The sequence below is a fragment of the Coregonus clupeaformis genome, chromosome 24 (assembly GCF_020615455.1).
Source record: "Coregonus clupeaformis isolate EN_2021a chromosome 24, ASM2061545v1, whole genome shotgun sequence".
Lineage (NCBI taxonomy): Eukaryota > Metazoa > Chordata > Actinopteri > Salmoniformes > Salmonidae > Coregonus > Coregonus clupeaformis.
The window spans coordinates 29782142-29799601 of record NC_059215.1 but is presented as its reverse complement, the minus strand read 5'-3'; the positions used below and the strand labels follow the sequence as shown (position 1 = coordinate 29799601).

General features: G+C 43.2%; 1 protein-coding gene across 1 annotated transcript in view; it reads left to right on the top strand.

Moving 5' to 3' along the window:
- The window catches only part of LOC121538342 (inositol 1,4,5-trisphosphate receptor type 3), a 60040-nt gene that overhangs the window by 20372 nt on the left and 22208 nt on the right, over window positions 1–17460 (top strand). The window contains exons 2-30 of the mRNA XM_041846241.2: window positions 3983–4053; window positions 5133–5254; window positions 5343–5429; window positions 7161–7319; window positions 7868–7966; window positions 8314–8397; window positions 8562–8708; window positions 8885–8980; window positions 9097–9156; window positions 9283–9422; window positions 9583–9682; window positions 9760–9920; window positions 10140–10281; window positions 10828–10989; window positions 11123–11295; window positions 11385–11504; window positions 11636–11824; window positions 12025–12276; window positions 12397–12541; window positions 12710–12854; window positions 13019–13215; window positions 13340–13460; window positions 13566–13620; window positions 13714–13879; window positions 14078–14248; window positions 14353–14427; window positions 16290–16409; window positions 16749–16871; window positions 17113–17313. Of these exons, the coding sequence (XP_041702175.1) occupies window positions 3983–4053; window positions 5133–5254; window positions 5343–5429; window positions 7161–7319; window positions 7868–7966; window positions 8314–8397; window positions 8562–8708; window positions 8885–8980; window positions 9097–9156; window positions 9283–9422; window positions 9583–9682; window positions 9760–9920; window positions 10140–10281; window positions 10828–10989; window positions 11123–11295; window positions 11385–11504; window positions 11636–11824; window positions 12025–12276; window positions 12397–12541; window positions 12710–12854; window positions 13019–13215; window positions 13340–13460; window positions 13566–13620; window positions 13714–13879; window positions 14078–14248; window positions 14353–14427; window positions 16290–16409; window positions 16749–16871; window positions 17113–17313 (3883 nt within the window). The remainder of the gene's footprint in view (window positions 1–3982; window positions 4054–5132; window positions 5255–5342; window positions 5430–7160; window positions 7320–7867; window positions 7967–8313; window positions 8398–8561; window positions 8709–8884; window positions 8981–9096; window positions 9157–9282; window positions 9423–9582; window positions 9683–9759; window positions 9921–10139; window positions 10282–10827; window positions 10990–11122; window positions 11296–11384; window positions 11505–11635; window positions 11825–12024; window positions 12277–12396; window positions 12542–12709; window positions 12855–13018; window positions 13216–13339; window positions 13461–13565; window positions 13621–13713; window positions 13880–14077; window positions 14249–14352; window positions 14428–16289; window positions 16410–16748; window positions 16872–17112; window positions 17314–17460) is intronic.

Below are 17460 nucleotides of genomic sequence, written 5' to 3'. Positions count from 1 at the left end.
CAAAATGTCAATGTTTTGTTCCCCGAGCCACTTAGTTATCACTTTTGCCTTATGGCAAGGTGCTCCATCATGCTGGAAAAGGCATTGGTCGTCACCAAACTGTTCTTGGATGGTTGGGAGAAGTTGCTCTCAGAGGATGTGCTGGTAACATTCTTTATTCATGGCTGTGTTCTTAGGCAAAATTGTGAGTGAGCCCACTCCCTTGGCTGAGAAGCAACCCCACACATGAATGGTCTCAGGATGCTTTACTGTTGGCATGACACAGGACTGATGGTAGCGCTCACCTTGTCTTCTCCGGACAAGATGTTTTCCGGATGCCCCAAACAATCGGAAAGGGGATTCATCTGAGAAAATGACTTTACCCCAGTCCTCAGCAGTCCAATCCCTATACCTTTTGCAGAATATCAGTCTGTCTCTGATGTTTTTCCTGGAGAGAAGTGGCTTCTTTGCTGCCCTTCTTGACACCAGGCCATCCTCCAAAAGTTTTCGCCTCACTGTGCGTGCAGATGCACTCACATCTGCCTGCTGCCATTCCTGAGTAAGCTCTGCACTGGTGGTGCCCCGATCCCGCAGCTGAATCAACTTTGGGAGACGGTCCTGGCGCTTGCTGGACTTTCTTGGGCGCCCTGACGCCTTCTTCACAACAATTTAACCTCTCTCCTTGAAGTTCTTGATGATCCGATAAATGGTTGATTTAGGTCCAATCTTACTAGCAGCAATATCCTTGCCTGTGAAGCCCTTTTGTGCAAAGCAATGATGACAGCACGTGTTTCCTTGCAGGTAACCATGGTTAACAGAGGAAGAACAATGATTTCAAGCACCACCCTCCTTTTAAAACTTACAGTCTGTTATTCTAACTCAATCAGCATGACAGAGTGATCTCCAGCCTTGTCCTCGTCAACACTCTCACCTGTGTTAACGAGAGAATCACTGACATGATGGCAGCTGGTCCATTTGTGGCAGGGCTGAAATGCAGTGGAAATGTTTTTTGGGGGATTAAGTTCATTTTCATGGCAAAGAGGGACTTTGCAAGTAATTGCAATTCATCTGATCACTCTTCATGACATTCTGGAGTATATGCAAAATGCCATCATCAAAACTGAGGCAGCAGACTTTGTGAAAATGTGTATTTGTGTCATTCTCAAAACTTTTGACCACGACTGTACTGCCAAATTCTCTAAAACGACATTGGAGGCAGCTTTATGGTAGAGAAATGAACACTCAATTCTCTGGCAACAGCTCTGGTGGACATTCCTGCAGTAGGCATGCCAATTGCACGCTCCCTCAAAACTGTGTTGTCTGACAAAACTGCACATTTTATAGTGGCCTTTTATTGTCCCCAGCACAAAGTGCACCTGTGAAATGATCATGCTGTTTAATCAGCTTCTTGATATGCCACACCTGTCAGGTGAATGGATTATCTTGGCAAACGAGGAATGTTCACTAATGGATGTAAACATATTTGTGCACAACATTTGAGAGAAATAAGCTTTTTGTGCGTATGGAAAAATTCTGGGATCTTTTATTTCAGCTCATGAAACATGGGACCAACATTTTGCGTTTATATTTTTGTTCAGTATAGTTAATAACCACGTTTTATGCACTAAACTATGTAGAATATTGGCCTGTTGGAAACTACAACTCCATACTACATCGCACAGTTCAGGCTGGATCTGATTTATCTCTAGAGAAACTGTTCATTTTGCGCATTGAGCTCACAGAGAAAACTAAAACTAAATGGAATTCAAATAATTGGACCAAGGTAGGTAAATTAGTTGTTTAAAAAACGAATAATAACAGAAATGTTGGTTCATCGTTCAGCACTACTACATACCTTATGTCATATCAGGAAATGACATATGCTTTGTGGACAGGCTATTGGTAAAATATAAACAACTCTAGTGTTCAGGCTACATGGTCATAATACCATGTCAACAATTTTTTAGCAAAGAAAAAATTACTGCCTTCAGAAAGTATTCACACCCCTCGACTTGTTCAACATTTTGTTGTGTAACAAAGTGGGATTAAAATTGATTTATTTGTAATTTTATTCTCAATGATTTACACAAATACTCTGTCATAGTGGGAGAAAAACTAACATTTGTAAAAAAAGAAAAGAAAACTAAGACTAATATCTAGATTACATAAGTATTCAACTCCTTGAGTCAATACATGTTAGAATCACCTTTGGCAGCGATTTAAAGTATTTCTGGGTAAGTTTCTAAGACCTTTGCACACCTGGATTGTACAATATTTGCACATTCTTTTTAAAATTCTTCAAGCTCTGTCAAGTTGGTCATTGATCATTGCTAGACAGCCATTTTCAAGTCTTGCCACAGATTTTCAAGCGACTAAGTCAAAACTGTAACTAGGCCACTCAGGAACCATGCTTGAAAATATGAAGAGTGGTACTCAGTGATGTGTTGTGTTGGATTTGCCCCAAACATAACGCTTTGTATTCAGGACATAATGTTTATTTCTTTGCCAGTTTTACTTGAGTGCCTTATTGCATACAGGATGCATGTTTTGCAATATGTTTTATTCTGTACAGACTTCCTTCTTTTCACTCTGTCATTAAGGTTAATATTGTGGAGTAACTACAATGTTGTTGATCCATCCTCAGTTTTCTCCTATCACAGCCATTAAACTCTGATCAAATGTAACTGTTTAAGTCACCATTGGACTCATGGTGAAATCCTTGAGCGGTTTCCTTCCTCTCCGGCAACAAGTTAGGAAGGACGCCTGTGTCTTTGTAGTAATTGGGTGTATTGATACACCATCCAAAGTGTAATTAATAACTTTGCCATGCTTAAAGAGATATTCAATGTCTGTTTTTTTAAATCTACCAATAGGTGCCCTTCTTTGCAAGGCATTGGAAAACCTACTTGTGGTTGAATCTGTGTTTGAAATTCACTGCTCGGCTGAGGGACCTTACAGATAATTGTGTATGTGGTGTACACAGATCATGTTAAACACTATTATTGCACACAGAGTGAGTCCATGCAACTTCTTATTATGTCACATTTTTACTCCTGTACTTATTTAGGCTTGCCATAACAAAGGGGTTCAATACTTATTGACTCAAGACATTTCAGCTTTTCATTTTGTATTTTTTTGTAAATATTTTGAAAACATAATTCCACTTTGACATTATGGGGTATTGTGTGTAAGCCAGTGATACAACATTTCAATTTAATGAATTTTTTATTCAGGCTGTAACACAACAAAATGTGGAAAAAGTCAAGGGGTGTGAACACTTTCTGAAGGCACTGTATGTTCCATAGATTAGAACGAGACCTTTTGAGAGAAATCACAAAATTGAGTTCTACGTATATTAAATCAACGTGTTTATGCTATTCACTCTGCACTCTGTTCATGTAAATGTTAAGGATCTGATGATCTTTATTACAATGCAACCCTATGTCACTAACACTCACAGTGGCTCATGATAAATAGCTGCTGAAGTCGGACCATAATGAGACATGGAGCAAATCCAAGTGGAAATCAATGTAGAAGGTTTCTAAATTGTCGCCACCGCTGCAAAAAGGATGATGTTATTTTTTTCAAATGTATATATTTCTGCCAAGATGTGCTTTTAAAAGGATAGTCATTGGCTCAATGACTAGAAGTCTATGGGAACAGCTAGCATGTCATTGTGCTAATGGTAGTAGCAATGTCCCACCCTTGCCACCACTGCTGAAAACACATCCTAGGGGAAACACTGCATATGTTGCCATATGTATACCAGGAGTATTCAAATCTTACCCTACGAGGTCCGGTTTTCTGTTCTACCTGATAATTAATTGCACCCACCTGGTGTCCCAGGTCTAATTCAGTGCCTGATTAGAGGGGAAGTATGAAACAAAGCAATGGAACTGGCTTCAAGGTCCATATTAGAATTTGAGGGCTGTATACAAACACTGCAGTGCAATTATTTGACTAACTGTTGATATGATCTGCTTTGTGTTGTTTTTCTCCCCAGGTTGGTGGATGACCGATGTGTGGTAGAACCAGCTGCAGGGGACCTGGACTATCCCCCCAAGAAGTTCAGAGGTCAGATGAGTATTAAATTATTTATTTAGGCCTACAACGTAAAGTGTGTGCAGGTGCTTGTGTGTGTGTCTTTGTCGGAGTGTCATGTATGTGTGTGCATGCATGTATACTTCCCTGTGTGTTTGTGAGTGATTGCTCATGCAATGCATGTTATTGTGTGTCTGCTTCTGCCTCTGTGTGTCAATGACTGTGGCATATGGGGAATGTACTGTTCTCTGCCCACTCTGCCTGATATTGGCACCAGAGAGAACAGACTCCAAGTCAGAGAGCAGCCAAACACCCAGAACATTTTCCGCTGGCTGGCCTCTGAAGGGGGCCGAAACCCACACTTCACATTCAGAGTATTTCTGATCAAAGGTTAATTGATGTCCTACTCTTGGATCTTAGTTTAAACAGAAAAGTTGACAATCTACATAAATGTATGTTGACCCAAAAGTCTCAGCAACAGTGTCATAGTCTAATTACACTCTAATTGTTTCCCATGTAATGATTTTATATGAATAGTATTCTGTCAGTTGTTTACATGATTTCCCTATATAAAGATTTATCCTGCCACACATTGACTTGATCAAAGAAGCAATTTCAATATTTGCCGAGGGGTGAGTGACATGGACATTTTAAAGATGTTTGTCGTTTTGGTGGCGCTAGAAGCTTCCTGCCAGGCCTGTGTGGCAGATAACAACTACTGTACTCACAAGGTACACTGACAGCCAGCTGATAAAGTCCTTCATCTCCAGTATTAGGCTCCTTTAAAAACAGGATATCCCTCTGAGGATAGGAAGTTAATATTGACCAGACGCCCAGATCCACTCTCTCCTGTGGTGGGTGTGGAGCAAATTACTAACCGCTTTTTAACAAGGACATTTTTATTTTTATGTGGAAGCGATATATACTTGCTCAGACAGTGACCCAGCACTGCAGCCATCTTGGTATAGTAATCAATCTGCGATAAGTGCAACACTAGCTCTCCCCCCCATAATACAGGTATTTAAGTTCGGAACCAAAACATCTATTACACTGAATACTCACCAGTCCCCTGAATAGCAATCTTGACCCTTTACCACACTCTTTTGTCTCAGACTGCCTCTTCAAAGTGTGTCCCATGAACCGCTACTCTGCACAGAAACAGTTCTGGAAAGCCAAGCAGGCCAAGCACGAGAAGGACAAGATCGCTGATGTTGTGCTACTTCAGAAACTACAGGTAAAAGATACTACCAAGGATCATACCACTAGGTTAGATGCAGTACACTGGACTGACACTGATGCAACCTTTTCCTTGTTCTCCACAGCATGCTTCTAACCTGGAACAGAAACAGAATGAGACAGAAAACAAGAAAGTCCACGGAGATGTAGTAAAATATGGCACTGTCATTCAGGTAAGGTCTGAGTTCCCAGCAGCACTGTTTAGGTAAGCAGACCCTCAGGTGTTCAACAGCTTACGCTTCTTACTACTCTGGTGAATGGAATTACTGTAAATCTGTTGTGATGTCATGGGATTAGGGCGCTATCAATTAATAGCTGGTCTTGTACCTGAGGCGATGCTTGAGCACACCTGCACATTCTTAGTGTGAAGAGTCTGCAGAGCACCAAACAGAATGGGTCTGGTAAGGGATTGAGGTTTGAGCACACCTGCACAGTATCGGTCAGGGATGGGTCCCAGAACACCTGTGTTTTAATCACTTGCAGTAAGTATGCAGCATCACTCACTTAATGGGAGTTATTGACTTCCGAGTTACAGGGATTGGTGTGATAGTCAGTCAGGTGATTCACAATCCAATCTTCCTGATCATGACTGCTAATAGCTGGTTCATAACGGCATGTTTCTGCATGTCATCCCTGTATGGAAACCTAGACAGTCAGTGTGTCAGGTTGTCATTACCATAGCCAGGTGAAGTCAGATTTTCCTCTAGGTGTGTTCATATTCTAAAGAGATTCTAAGTGTTGAGAGATAAGACTGCAAAGATTTCCCAGTGATCCCTGCCGCTGGGCATTCCACATGAAATGCCTTTTTTACTACCATGTTGTAAACAACATAATGCAAGAGTGTGTCAAATCATATGTAGCAAAGCCTAAATTACTGCATATATAGTACTAGTCTGTATCAAACCAAGAACAATAATATTTGTCTGAACTTGAATGATAACATATTTAAGAGTTTTGTTAATTTCATAGATAGGCAACAGTTGATAGTCATCATCAGACATCTCTAACCCCTGTTTTCATCACAGAAGGCGCAATGAAGAAAATTTGATTTAATGATTCACAGGAAAATGTACAGAACCGTGTTCAATATGGCATGAGAAATGGATGTATTGACTGAGGTCTAGGGGCCAGGATTCCCACTCACTGGACCTGTACCTGGTCAATATTGACTCTGAAGTCTTATCTTAACACAAACAGAAAGGGCTGTGCACTTACAGAACCATGGGACATAAAGTTAAGGGTTAATGTTAAGAGCCCTCCCTTTTCCGGGCAGACATTATAGGTGTGGTTCCTTGTGACTCACCTGTGTAGTGTAGAGTTCCTCCTGATTCAGACAGGCTGAGTTGGGAGAGGGAGGGGAAGGGTTGTAGACAAAGTGGGTGTCTCTCTCTCTCTCTCAGGAGATCAATAACTGTAATCTGTTAATGGCTGTGCATGTGCACACAGCACACCAATGACAAGCATACAATACAGTACAACTAACCTAGTGAGTCACTTTATCTTCCAGGAAGTAAGTCCTACTGTATAGCTTCCTCAGGTCTCCCCCAGTCCTTTATTCTCCTTAATATCCTCTTAGCATAAGCTTTAGTGAAGAAAGAAGTGCTATTTTCCATTCATTCTCTCTCTTTGAAATGAGAAAAATGTCTGTAGAACATAATCATCTCTGAATGATAACAGCAGGGGGATCCTCTCTGTTGATGCATGGTTTTAGTACTATTCATCTTGGTCTTCCAGCCATGCTTTCTTAAGTGGTTCCCTTCCTGGCTGGCTCGTTCCCATTGTTGAATGGGATAGTGAGCTATTCTAGCTACCACCATAACAGCACAGACACAATATGAAAGTGAGCGAGTGCAGGTTTAACAGTGGCCTGTTTTTCTGTGTGTGTGATGTGCCCTGGCTGGCAGCTCCTGCATATGAAGAGTAATAAATACCTGACTGTGAATAAGCGTCTGCCTGCCCTGCTGGAGAAGAATGCCATGCGGGTCACCCTGGACGGGACGGGGAATGAGGGCTCCTGGATGTTCATCCAACCCTTCTGGAAGCTAAGGGCCAACGGAGACAATGTAACTCACCTAACTCATATTACAGCACATACTCAACTGACATTAATGCACAGTTGCATTCAATCACATACACACATTCACTAATGCATGCAAACTCACAAATCTCAGACAATCTATTGTTAAAGGGGCAATCTGCAGTTGCTACATCCATTTTTGGACTAATGAATTAATGATATGTACCCATTTGATTATTGAAGAATATAGCTTATAAATGCCTCATAAGCTTAGTTCAACTGTCATATCCTATCAGAACCCATAATATAAGCTTATATCAACTCCAAGGTTTGTAAACAAAGTAAATATAAACAAACACTATATAGCCTCAAAACATGGTTAAAACAATACGTTTGATAACATGGATGGCCAATCCTTGCATCCATAGCTCTGTCTATGGATTTGAGAGTGGTTACATTTCTCCAACCCCATCCCTCAGCTTTTTACCGAAACGGGTGGGGAGACGGCATTATTGTTTCAACTGCTTATTTCCGCTTTAATTCTTGTGCTTCTTGTGGAATTGTTGTTGTGCTTATTTCTATGTTCTTCTGCAGGTAGTGGTAGGAGATAAAGTTATCCTGAATCCAGTGAATGCAGGCCAGCCTCTACATGCCAGTAACTATGAGCTCTCCGACCACGCTGGATGCAAAGAGGTAAGAGAATCATAACCACACTGTCTGATTAATCCATGACAAAATCTGTCTGGAAGAGTGAGGCTTCTGACTGTGTCACTTCCCAATTGCAAAGAACCAACGGTTGTTACTGCCAGTAATGATAAAAAGCTTTACTGTTAATCTCATAAACCCCACCTATTTCTACAATTTATCTTCTTAAAATTTGATTTTAACCCTAACCGTAACCAAACTTCTAACCTTATGCCTAACCCTAACCTTAAACCTCATGCATTTTGACGATATGGCGAATATTGACTTAGCAGCTTGCCCATCTAGTGGGAACAGGTGTGCTGTGCTGAAGCTGATGTATGTGTGTCCCTCTGTAGGTTAACTCTGTGAACTGCAATACTAGCTGGAAAATCAACCTGTTCATGATGTTCAGTGACCACAAGGATGAAGTCTTGAAAGGAGTAAGTCTCCTTTAACATTGATGTGTATAATACTGTATCTGTCACTATTTATATCATTGTGATTGATTCTTCATCACTTTCACACCCTAACCCTATCACAATAATAGCATTATAACCTCAAGCTTTAGATGGTTTGATATCTCTTTGCTGGTGTGTCTGGTCAGGGGGATGTAGTGCGGTTGTTCCATGCGGAGCAGGAGAAGTTCCTGACCTGTGATGAGTACAAGGTCAAGCTGCATGTGTTCCTCCGAACCACCCTGCGCCAGTCTGCTACCTCTGCCACCAGCTCCAATGCCCTGTGGGAAGTGGAGGTTGGTACACACACGCACAGACACACACACACACAAGCACGCAAACCTACACACGCACGCACACACACATTATTGGCTTTATCCTAGTATAGTTTCAATATGCTCTGTTGTACAGGAGCTAAATGGCCTAAGGTATGATGATTGAGGTTTGTTTCGATGATGTGATGTGTTCCAAGGTGGTGCATCATGATCCATGTCGAGGAGGGGCTGGACATTGGAACAGTCTGTATCGCTTTAAACACCTTGCCACAGGGAACTATCTTGCAGCTGAGGTAACATTATAAAGTATTGGACCATGGATATTGGTCACCACGGTGCTCTGGTTATTACACGGTCTGCATTGATGCAGAGTCATTTTAGAGCACATGTGTTGTTGTGGTTGCTTTAGGAAAATCCGGGTTATAAAGGTGACAGCGTTGAAATCCAGACTTCGGTGAGTGAAGATACGGTACGCATACTTTTTTTGACCTCCCAGTACTTCTGTCTAGTTAGTCTAACTCATGTCAGTGTAATGCTGTCATTCTGATGACAGTCAATGTGCTAAACCCTAACCCTTGACCCCTGCCCTCTGTAGCTGGACAGTAGAGGAAAACTAAAGATTTTGGGTGAGAGGATAAAGTACAAGCTGGTGGCTGTGCCTCATGGGAATGACATTGCCTCCTTGTTTGAGCTAGACCCCACCACTCTGCAGAAAACAGACTCCTTTGTGCCAAGGTACTGTACTGTAGCATTTCAACTCACTATCAGCCTCAACCCATCTGCACAGACTGTACAATACAGTATATACAACTGTATATAGCTATTTATAAAGCAGTAAAGACTTGACCTACAGTATGTTTCACTGGCTCTCTATTGTAAACTTTCTTCCTCTCAGGAATTCATATGTGCGCCTCAGACACCTATGCACCAACACATGGATCCAGAGTACCAACGTGCCCATAGATATCGATGAGGAGAGACCAATCCGGCTCATGGTAAGAACCATGTCACTTGATTTACTGTGACACTGAGATCAGTCAGACTCAGTATATCTGTTATATCCTTTTTTCAGCTGGGCACCTGCCCTACCAAGGAGGATAAGGAGGCCTTTGCCATCGTGTCAGTGCCAGTGATGGAGATCCGGGACCTGGACTTTGCCAATGATGCCAGTTTCATGTTGAGCACCATAGTGGACAGGTTCAATGAGGGCTTTATCAGTCCCAATGACAGAAGGTAAAGTATCTGCAAAAAAGGCCCCAAATGAATCTATGAAATCAAACTACTACTAAAAAGCCAAACTTTTCCCCTGTGAGCTCTATGTTATACTTGATTAAAGCCAGCTGTTTTACAGCTGATACTATAATCCAGTCAATGGCGTAGGTCCCTGGCCAGACCCAATGGGCCAGACCAGTAACAGCTGTGTCCGACCGTGTCCTGTGTTTGACCCTGCAGGTTTGCCATTAAGCTGCTGGAGGACCTGGTGTTCTTCGTGGTGGACACGCCCAACAGTGGCCAGGTTGTGCTGGATGTGGCGATGACCAAGGCCAACCGCGAGAGACAGAAACTCATGAGGGAGCAAAACATCCTCAAACAGGTCAGAAGATCCACTTTAAACAAGCCTCCCTAAACATCTGGGTTGCATTAGACCAAGGATGAGCAACTTTGATGGGGAATGGGGCCCAAAATAATTCTACTCATTTTGCCATGGGGCGGAGATAAAAATTTGCTGTTTTACAGCAAATTTCCTGCAATTCTATACATTTTGCCATAGGGTGAAGGCAAATGCAGTTTTTGATATGATAACTGATGATTAATGGGCCCCACCCCGGTCAGTAATTCGACCTTGCTTACTACAAGTTTAGATAGCTGGCCACTAGACTAACGTATCAATAAATAAATAAATAGCTGGCATGGGCTAATTGAGTGACTGCTAATGCACAGACAATTTTCAAAATTGCGCCTTGTGTATTCTATTATTCTAACTCTCAACAGTAAGTTGAGACCCCGACTGAGTCGCCCCCCCCCCACGGGCCGCCTGCATTAGACTGATGATGACATATAGGTTTATCATTTCTTGTCATTATATCCATGTTGTCACATGTTCCCTTGAATAGTTCTCTATTATTTTGTCCCTCCAAAGATCTTTGGGATCCTGAAGGCCCCTTTCAAAGATAAAGGGACAGAGGGCCCATTGCTGCGATTGGAGGAGCTGTCAGACCAGAAGAATTCCCCCTACCAGTACATGTTCCGTCTCTGTTACCGGGTGCTGCGACACTCACAGGAAGACTACCGCAAGAACCAGGTACACCACATTGTCTCGCATACTTTTTTCCTTCCATATTCCTGTCCCCCTGTCCATTATCCAAACTGAACTATTGATTCCTGGGCCTTCTTTACTGCCACGACACATTAGTCTCACTCTTTTGCCCCATCAGGAGCACATAGCCAAGCAGTTCGGGGTGATGCAGTCTCAGATTGGCTATGACATCCTGGCTGAGGACACCATCACTGCTCTGCTGCACAACAACCGCAAGCTGCTGGAGAAGCACATCACCAAGACGGAGGTGGAGACCTTCGTTAGCCTGGTCCGCAAGAACAGGGAACCCAGGTGAGGAGAGAGACCGCCTGACTATATAATATCTATGTACATTCGAAACTGTTGTGGTGTAACTCAAACATTGGCCTGTATCTCCTCAGGTTTCTGGACTACCTGTCAGATCTGTGTGTGTCCAACAACATGGCCATTCCTGTCACTCAGGAGCTGATCTGTAAGTGTGTGCTGGATCCCAGGAACCAAGACATCCTCATAAAGACTGAGTGAGTGGTACTTCCCTTTTACTAAACACGTGCACACACACTTACCTAAACATACATATTACTATACATGCAATGGCCTCTGTATGTGTGTATGCATGATGTAATGTGTGTGCCTATGTTTGTCCATGTAGACGGCGTGTGGCCAAAGAGATTCCCAGTGCCACTGAATACATGGGCATGGAGGAGTATGCTGACGATGATGAGGTGTGGCTGGTCTGGACTGACAAGACCAATGAGAAGCAAGAGAAGGGCATCAGACAGCTAGCCCAGGAGGCCAGACAGGGGAACGCTCATGACGAGAACGTGCTCACGTACTACAGGTGTATACTCATCAATGACGTAACATCAGTATCCTTATCATTTCCTAGAAATGGGAATGTACTGTAACTAAAGGTCCCATGCACAAGTTATCTTTTAAAAAGTAAATTCTACTGATCTGAAATGTTTAAACCATGATGACCTACTTTGATGACATTTTGTCTATGCTTCATTCACTAACCTTCCCCTTTTATTATGGTAGGTACCAGCTGAAGCTGTATGCACGGATGTGTCTGGACCGCCAGTACCTGGCCATAGATGAGATCTCCAAGCAGCTGGATGTGGAGCTCATCTTCCTGTGCATGATGGACGAGACACTACCCTTTGACCTGCGCGCCTCTTTCTGCAGACTGATGCTGCATGCGCACGTCGACCGAGACCCCCAGGAGCTGGTCACGCCCGTCAAGTTCGCCCGTCTCTGGACAGAGATCCCCACTTCCATCACAATTAAAGAGTATGACTTCAAACAGTTTTCCCAGATTTTGTTTTGCGCATAATGTCATTTTATTGTAACAATGAGATCTAACTGGTTGTGGTTGTATTTCTATATTTCTATATCTCTTCCCTTTCTCAGTTATGACTCCAACATGGATGACTCGCGGGACAATAAGAAGAACAAGTTTGCCAACACCATGGTGTTCATGGAGGAGTACCTCAACAACGTTCTCAATGATGACTTGCCTTTCGCTGACGAGGAAAAGAACAAACTGACCTATGAGGTATCAATTCTGTCTTTTCTCATTCCTATTTCTACTTACAGTACTGTGAATACCTCAAGAACGCTGCTGCCTATATTTGGTAATGCGACGAGAACTCTCTGGCTCTCTACCACTTGGCCGGAGAAGCCCTGATAGAATGATAACTGATAGAATGTTTTGTCCCCTCAGGTAGTGAGCTTGGCCAGACACCTCATCTACTTTGGCTTCTACAGTTTCTTTGAGCTGCTAAGGTTGACACGGACCCTTCTGGGAATCATCGACTGCATCCCCAACCCTTCACTCATCAACCCCATGTTCCAGGACGATGGCAGTGGTAAGATAATGAGAAACACCTCTACTCTGCATTTAACATTATTATGAGAGAACTACCACACAGCACCATTTTATAAAACAAACCAGCACAACAGACGTTCAGATTCAGGTTTCTCATGGTTTTCACCATTGTAGCAATGATGCCACTCCCACTCTGTCTGTTAGGGAAGAACATGAAGCGTTCCATCCATGGTGTTGGCCAGATTATGTCCACCATGGTACTGAGCAGGAAACAGTCCATGTTTGGAGGTCCAGGCCGGAGTGCTTCCAACATAGAGGGCCAGAACCGCAGCAAGGACAGCATCGACAAACAGGACGTCACTGTCATGGACACCAAGCTGAAAATACTGGAAATTCTGCAGGTTAGAGCTTACTAGAACCCAGTACATCTCATGAAATGAGGCAGAGATGTGACATAGCACTGTTGAGTTTATCCTTGTGAAATATTAGAGCCATTCATGTTCTTTATCTCTTGTTGATATGCAGTTTATCCTGAATGTCCGCTTGGACTATCGGCTCTCCTTCCTGCTTTCTGTCTTCAAGAAGGAGTTTGTTGATGTTTATCCCATGGCAGATGCCGATGCTACAACATCAATGGAGCAAACAGGTAGTGCAGTGCCCATTTAAGGGACCCATTGCTCTCCACTAACCATGCCTTATACAGTATTAATCTCTCCATCTAAATACAACATTCTTAACTCTCTTTCAACAGCCACCATCAACCTGCAGCACATAGGAGAGCAGGCAGAGGCCATGTTTGGTGTGGGGTAGGTTCAGTACAGGGTTGTAGTCCCTCACCAGCACATGTTATGGTGTTTCCCCATGTGTTATGATAACCTGTGACTGTGTCCTCCTGTCAGGAAGGGGAACAGTATTCTGGAGGTGGATGATGAGGGAGGTCGTATGTTCCTGAGGGTGCTGATCCATCTCACCATGCATGACTACCCTCCTCTGGTCTCTGGAGCTCTACAGCTGCTCTTCAAACACTTCAGCCAGAGACAGGAGGTGTTGCACACATTCAAACAGGTAAGGAGACACAACTATCTGCAATCACTGATGGCAAACAAAGGCACGGCCAATAATGACCTGCACTCCAACTTGGTACAGTATCTGCTATTCCCTTTCTTATACAGTATCTATATATATTATTTATATCTTTGTTTTCTGGTCTCTCTCATTCACCGTCTCTCTGAAATACTCTCTCTGTCTTCATGTTGGCTTCAGGTCCAGTTGCTGATCTCGGGCCAGGATGTTGATAACTACAAGCTGATAAAGAGCGACCTTGACCATCTCCGCACCACGGTGGAGAAGTCTGAGCTCTGGGTGGACAAGAAGAGCAGCTCTGGAGGAGGGGAGGGGAAGAAAGACAAGAAGGACAAAAAAGAGAATGTAGAGGTGAGGGTGAGATACGCCTTCTCCATCGATGATAAGAAAGTGTGTAATAACGTGTAGTAGCTACAAACTACTTCTTACTAACAGTACTTCTGATTTCCTTTTAGATGGCCTCAGAGGATGCGACCCCCAAGAAAGAGAAGTCTGAAAAGAGCAATGAGAACTACCAGAAAGTCAAAGATGTGTGTTAGCATGTCCCATAGGCACTGTTTTTGTGTCTATATATATATATATATATATATACACAGGTGCAGCTCAATAAATTAGAATATTGTGGAAAAGTTAAGTAACTTCAATAATTCAATTGACAAAATGAAACTCATATATATCGTGGATTAATTACACAAAAAGTGAAATAGTTCAAGCCTGTATTTGTTTTAATCTTGATGATTACGGCTTACAGCTCATGAAAACCCCAAATTAAGTATCTCAGAAAATTAGAATATTGTGAAAAAGTTCAATATTGTAGACTCAAGGTGTCACACTCTAATCAGCTAACTAACTCAAAACACCTGCAAAGGTTTCCTGAGCCTTTAAATGGTCTCTCAGTCCAGTTCAGTAGGCTTCACAATCATGGGGAAGACTGATGACTTGACAGTTGTGCAGAAGACAGTCATCAACACCCTCCACAAGGAGGGAAAACCTCAAAAGATCATTGCTAAAGAAGCTGGCTGTTCACAGAGTGCTGTATCCAAGCATATTCATGGAAAGTCGAGTGGAAGGAAGAAGTGTTGTAGGAAAAGGTGCACAAGCAACAGGGATAACCGGAGCCTTGAGAGGATTGTCAAGCAAAGGCCATTCAAAAATGTGGGGGAGCTTCACAAGGAGTGGACTGAGGCAGGAGTCAGTGCATCAAGAGGCACCACACACAGACGTATCCAGGAAATGGGCTACAACTGTCGCATTCCTCGTGTCTAGCCACTCCTGAACCAGAGGCAACGTCAGAAGTGTCTTACCTGGGCTAAGGAGAAAAATAACTGGTCTGTCGCTCAGTGGTCCAAAGTCCTCTTTTCAGATTAAAGTAAATGTTGCATTTCATTTGGCAATCAAGGTCCCAGAGTCTGGAGGAAGAGTGGAGAGGCACAGAATCCAAGTTGCTTGAAGTCCAGTGTGAAGTTTCCACAGTCAGTGATGATTTGGGGAGCCATGCCATCTTCTGGTGTTGGTCCACTGTGTTTCATCAAGTCCAAAGTCAACTCAGCCGTCTACCAGGAAATGTTAGAGCACTTCATGCTTCCTTCTGCTGACAAGCTTTATGGAGATGCTGATTTCATTTTCCAGCAGGACTTGGCACCTGCCCACACTGCCAAAGGTACCAATACCTGGTTCAGTGACCATTGGATTACTGTGCTTGATTGGCCAGAAAACTCGCCTGATCTGAACCCCATAGAGAATTTATGGGGTATTGTCAAGAGGAAGATGAGAGACACGAGGCCCAACAATGCAGACGAGCTGAAGGTCGCTATCGAAGCAACCTGGGCTTCCATAACACCTCAGCAGTGCCACAGGCTGATCGACTCCATGCCACGCCGCATAGATGCAGTGATTCATGCAAAAGGAGCCCCAACCAAGTACTGACTGCATGTACAAGAACATACTTTTCAGAAGGCTGACATGTCTGTATTAAAGTTCCTTTTTTCACTGGTCTTATGTCATATTCTAATTTTCTAAAATACTGAATTTGGGGTTTTCATGAGCTGTAAGCCATAATCATCAAGATTAAAACAAATACAGGCTTGAACTATTTCACTTTTTGTGTAATTAATCCACGATATATATGAGTTTCACTTTGTCAATTGAATTATTGAAATTACTTAACTTTTCCACAATATTCTAATTTATTGAGCTGCACCTGTATATAGTATTTTATTCCGGATCCCCATTAGCTGCTGCTCCAATCACAATTACATACAATAAAACGATACATAACACAACACATTATTAGGCACTACTCTACCATAACATATCTACAATACAAAATCAATAATACAGCACTGTTGAGTAGTGTTTGGCCATATTTCTGAAGACATTCTCTTTACCCCAGATCTTGGAGCGTCTGAATAAGATGTGCAGCTCGGGTGTGTGGAAGAAACAGCAGAGACTCCTGAAGAACATGGGAGCCCACAAAGTGATGCTGGACCTGCTGCAGGTGTCGTACGATCAGGTGAGGGATGTACGGGAACTGTGCCATACACACATAGTTTGGGCGGCAGGTAGCTTAGTGGTTAAGAGCGTTGTGCCAGTAACCGAAAGGTCGCTGGTTGTAATCCCCGAGCCGACTAAGTGAAAAATCTGTCGATGTGCCCTTGAGCAAGGCACTTAACCCTAATTGCTCCTGTAAGTCGCTCTGGATAAGAGCGTCTGCTAAAATGACTAAAATGTTTTTTTTTAATAGTCCAATACTAACATACTGTATCTACTAACACACCCCGGTGTTGTCATTTCAAGTCACTCAAAATAACATTACCTCGCTGTCTCGCTCACGCACTTTCCTGGTTCTCAGCATGACACCAAGATGCAGGGGATCATCAAGAGCACTCACCTGTTCCTGCAGAAGTTCTGCATGGGGAACCTGGAGAACCAGATGCTCCTTCATAAGAACCTCAGCCTCTTTCTCAACCCAGGAGTGAGTGAATTCACACACAGCTTTTATTGCCTTGTTTTCTACTTCCTGTTTTCATCAAACATAATAATGTCCTTTCCCTCCCTCCCTCCCTCCCTCCCTCCCTCCCTCCCTCCCTCCCTCCCTCCCTCCCTCCCTCCCTCCCTCCCTCTCTCTCTCTCTCTCTCTCTCTCTCTCACCCTCCCTATCCCCTCCCTCTCTTTCTCTTTCCTCCCTTTCTCTCTCTCTTCCCCCCCCACCCCAGCTCATGGAGGCAGAGACAGTGCAGCACATCTTTAGCAATAACTACCAGCTGTGTACAGAGATCAGTGAGAACGTGCTGCAGCATTTCATCCACTGCCTGGCCACTCACGGACGCCACGTACAGTACCTCAACTTCCTGCACACCATCATCAAGGCCGAGGGCAAGTACGTGAAGAAGTGCCAGGACATGATCATGACTGAGGTAAGACAACCTCCCACGCAACCTGCTTTTAACTCTGCCATTTTCATTGGTATGGAGTCCTCTAAAAGTTGTAAATAATGCTGCAGTTTTTAAATGTTTATAAACATCTCAGTGGAACATCTAGTCTGTCTTACAATCAAAGGTTTG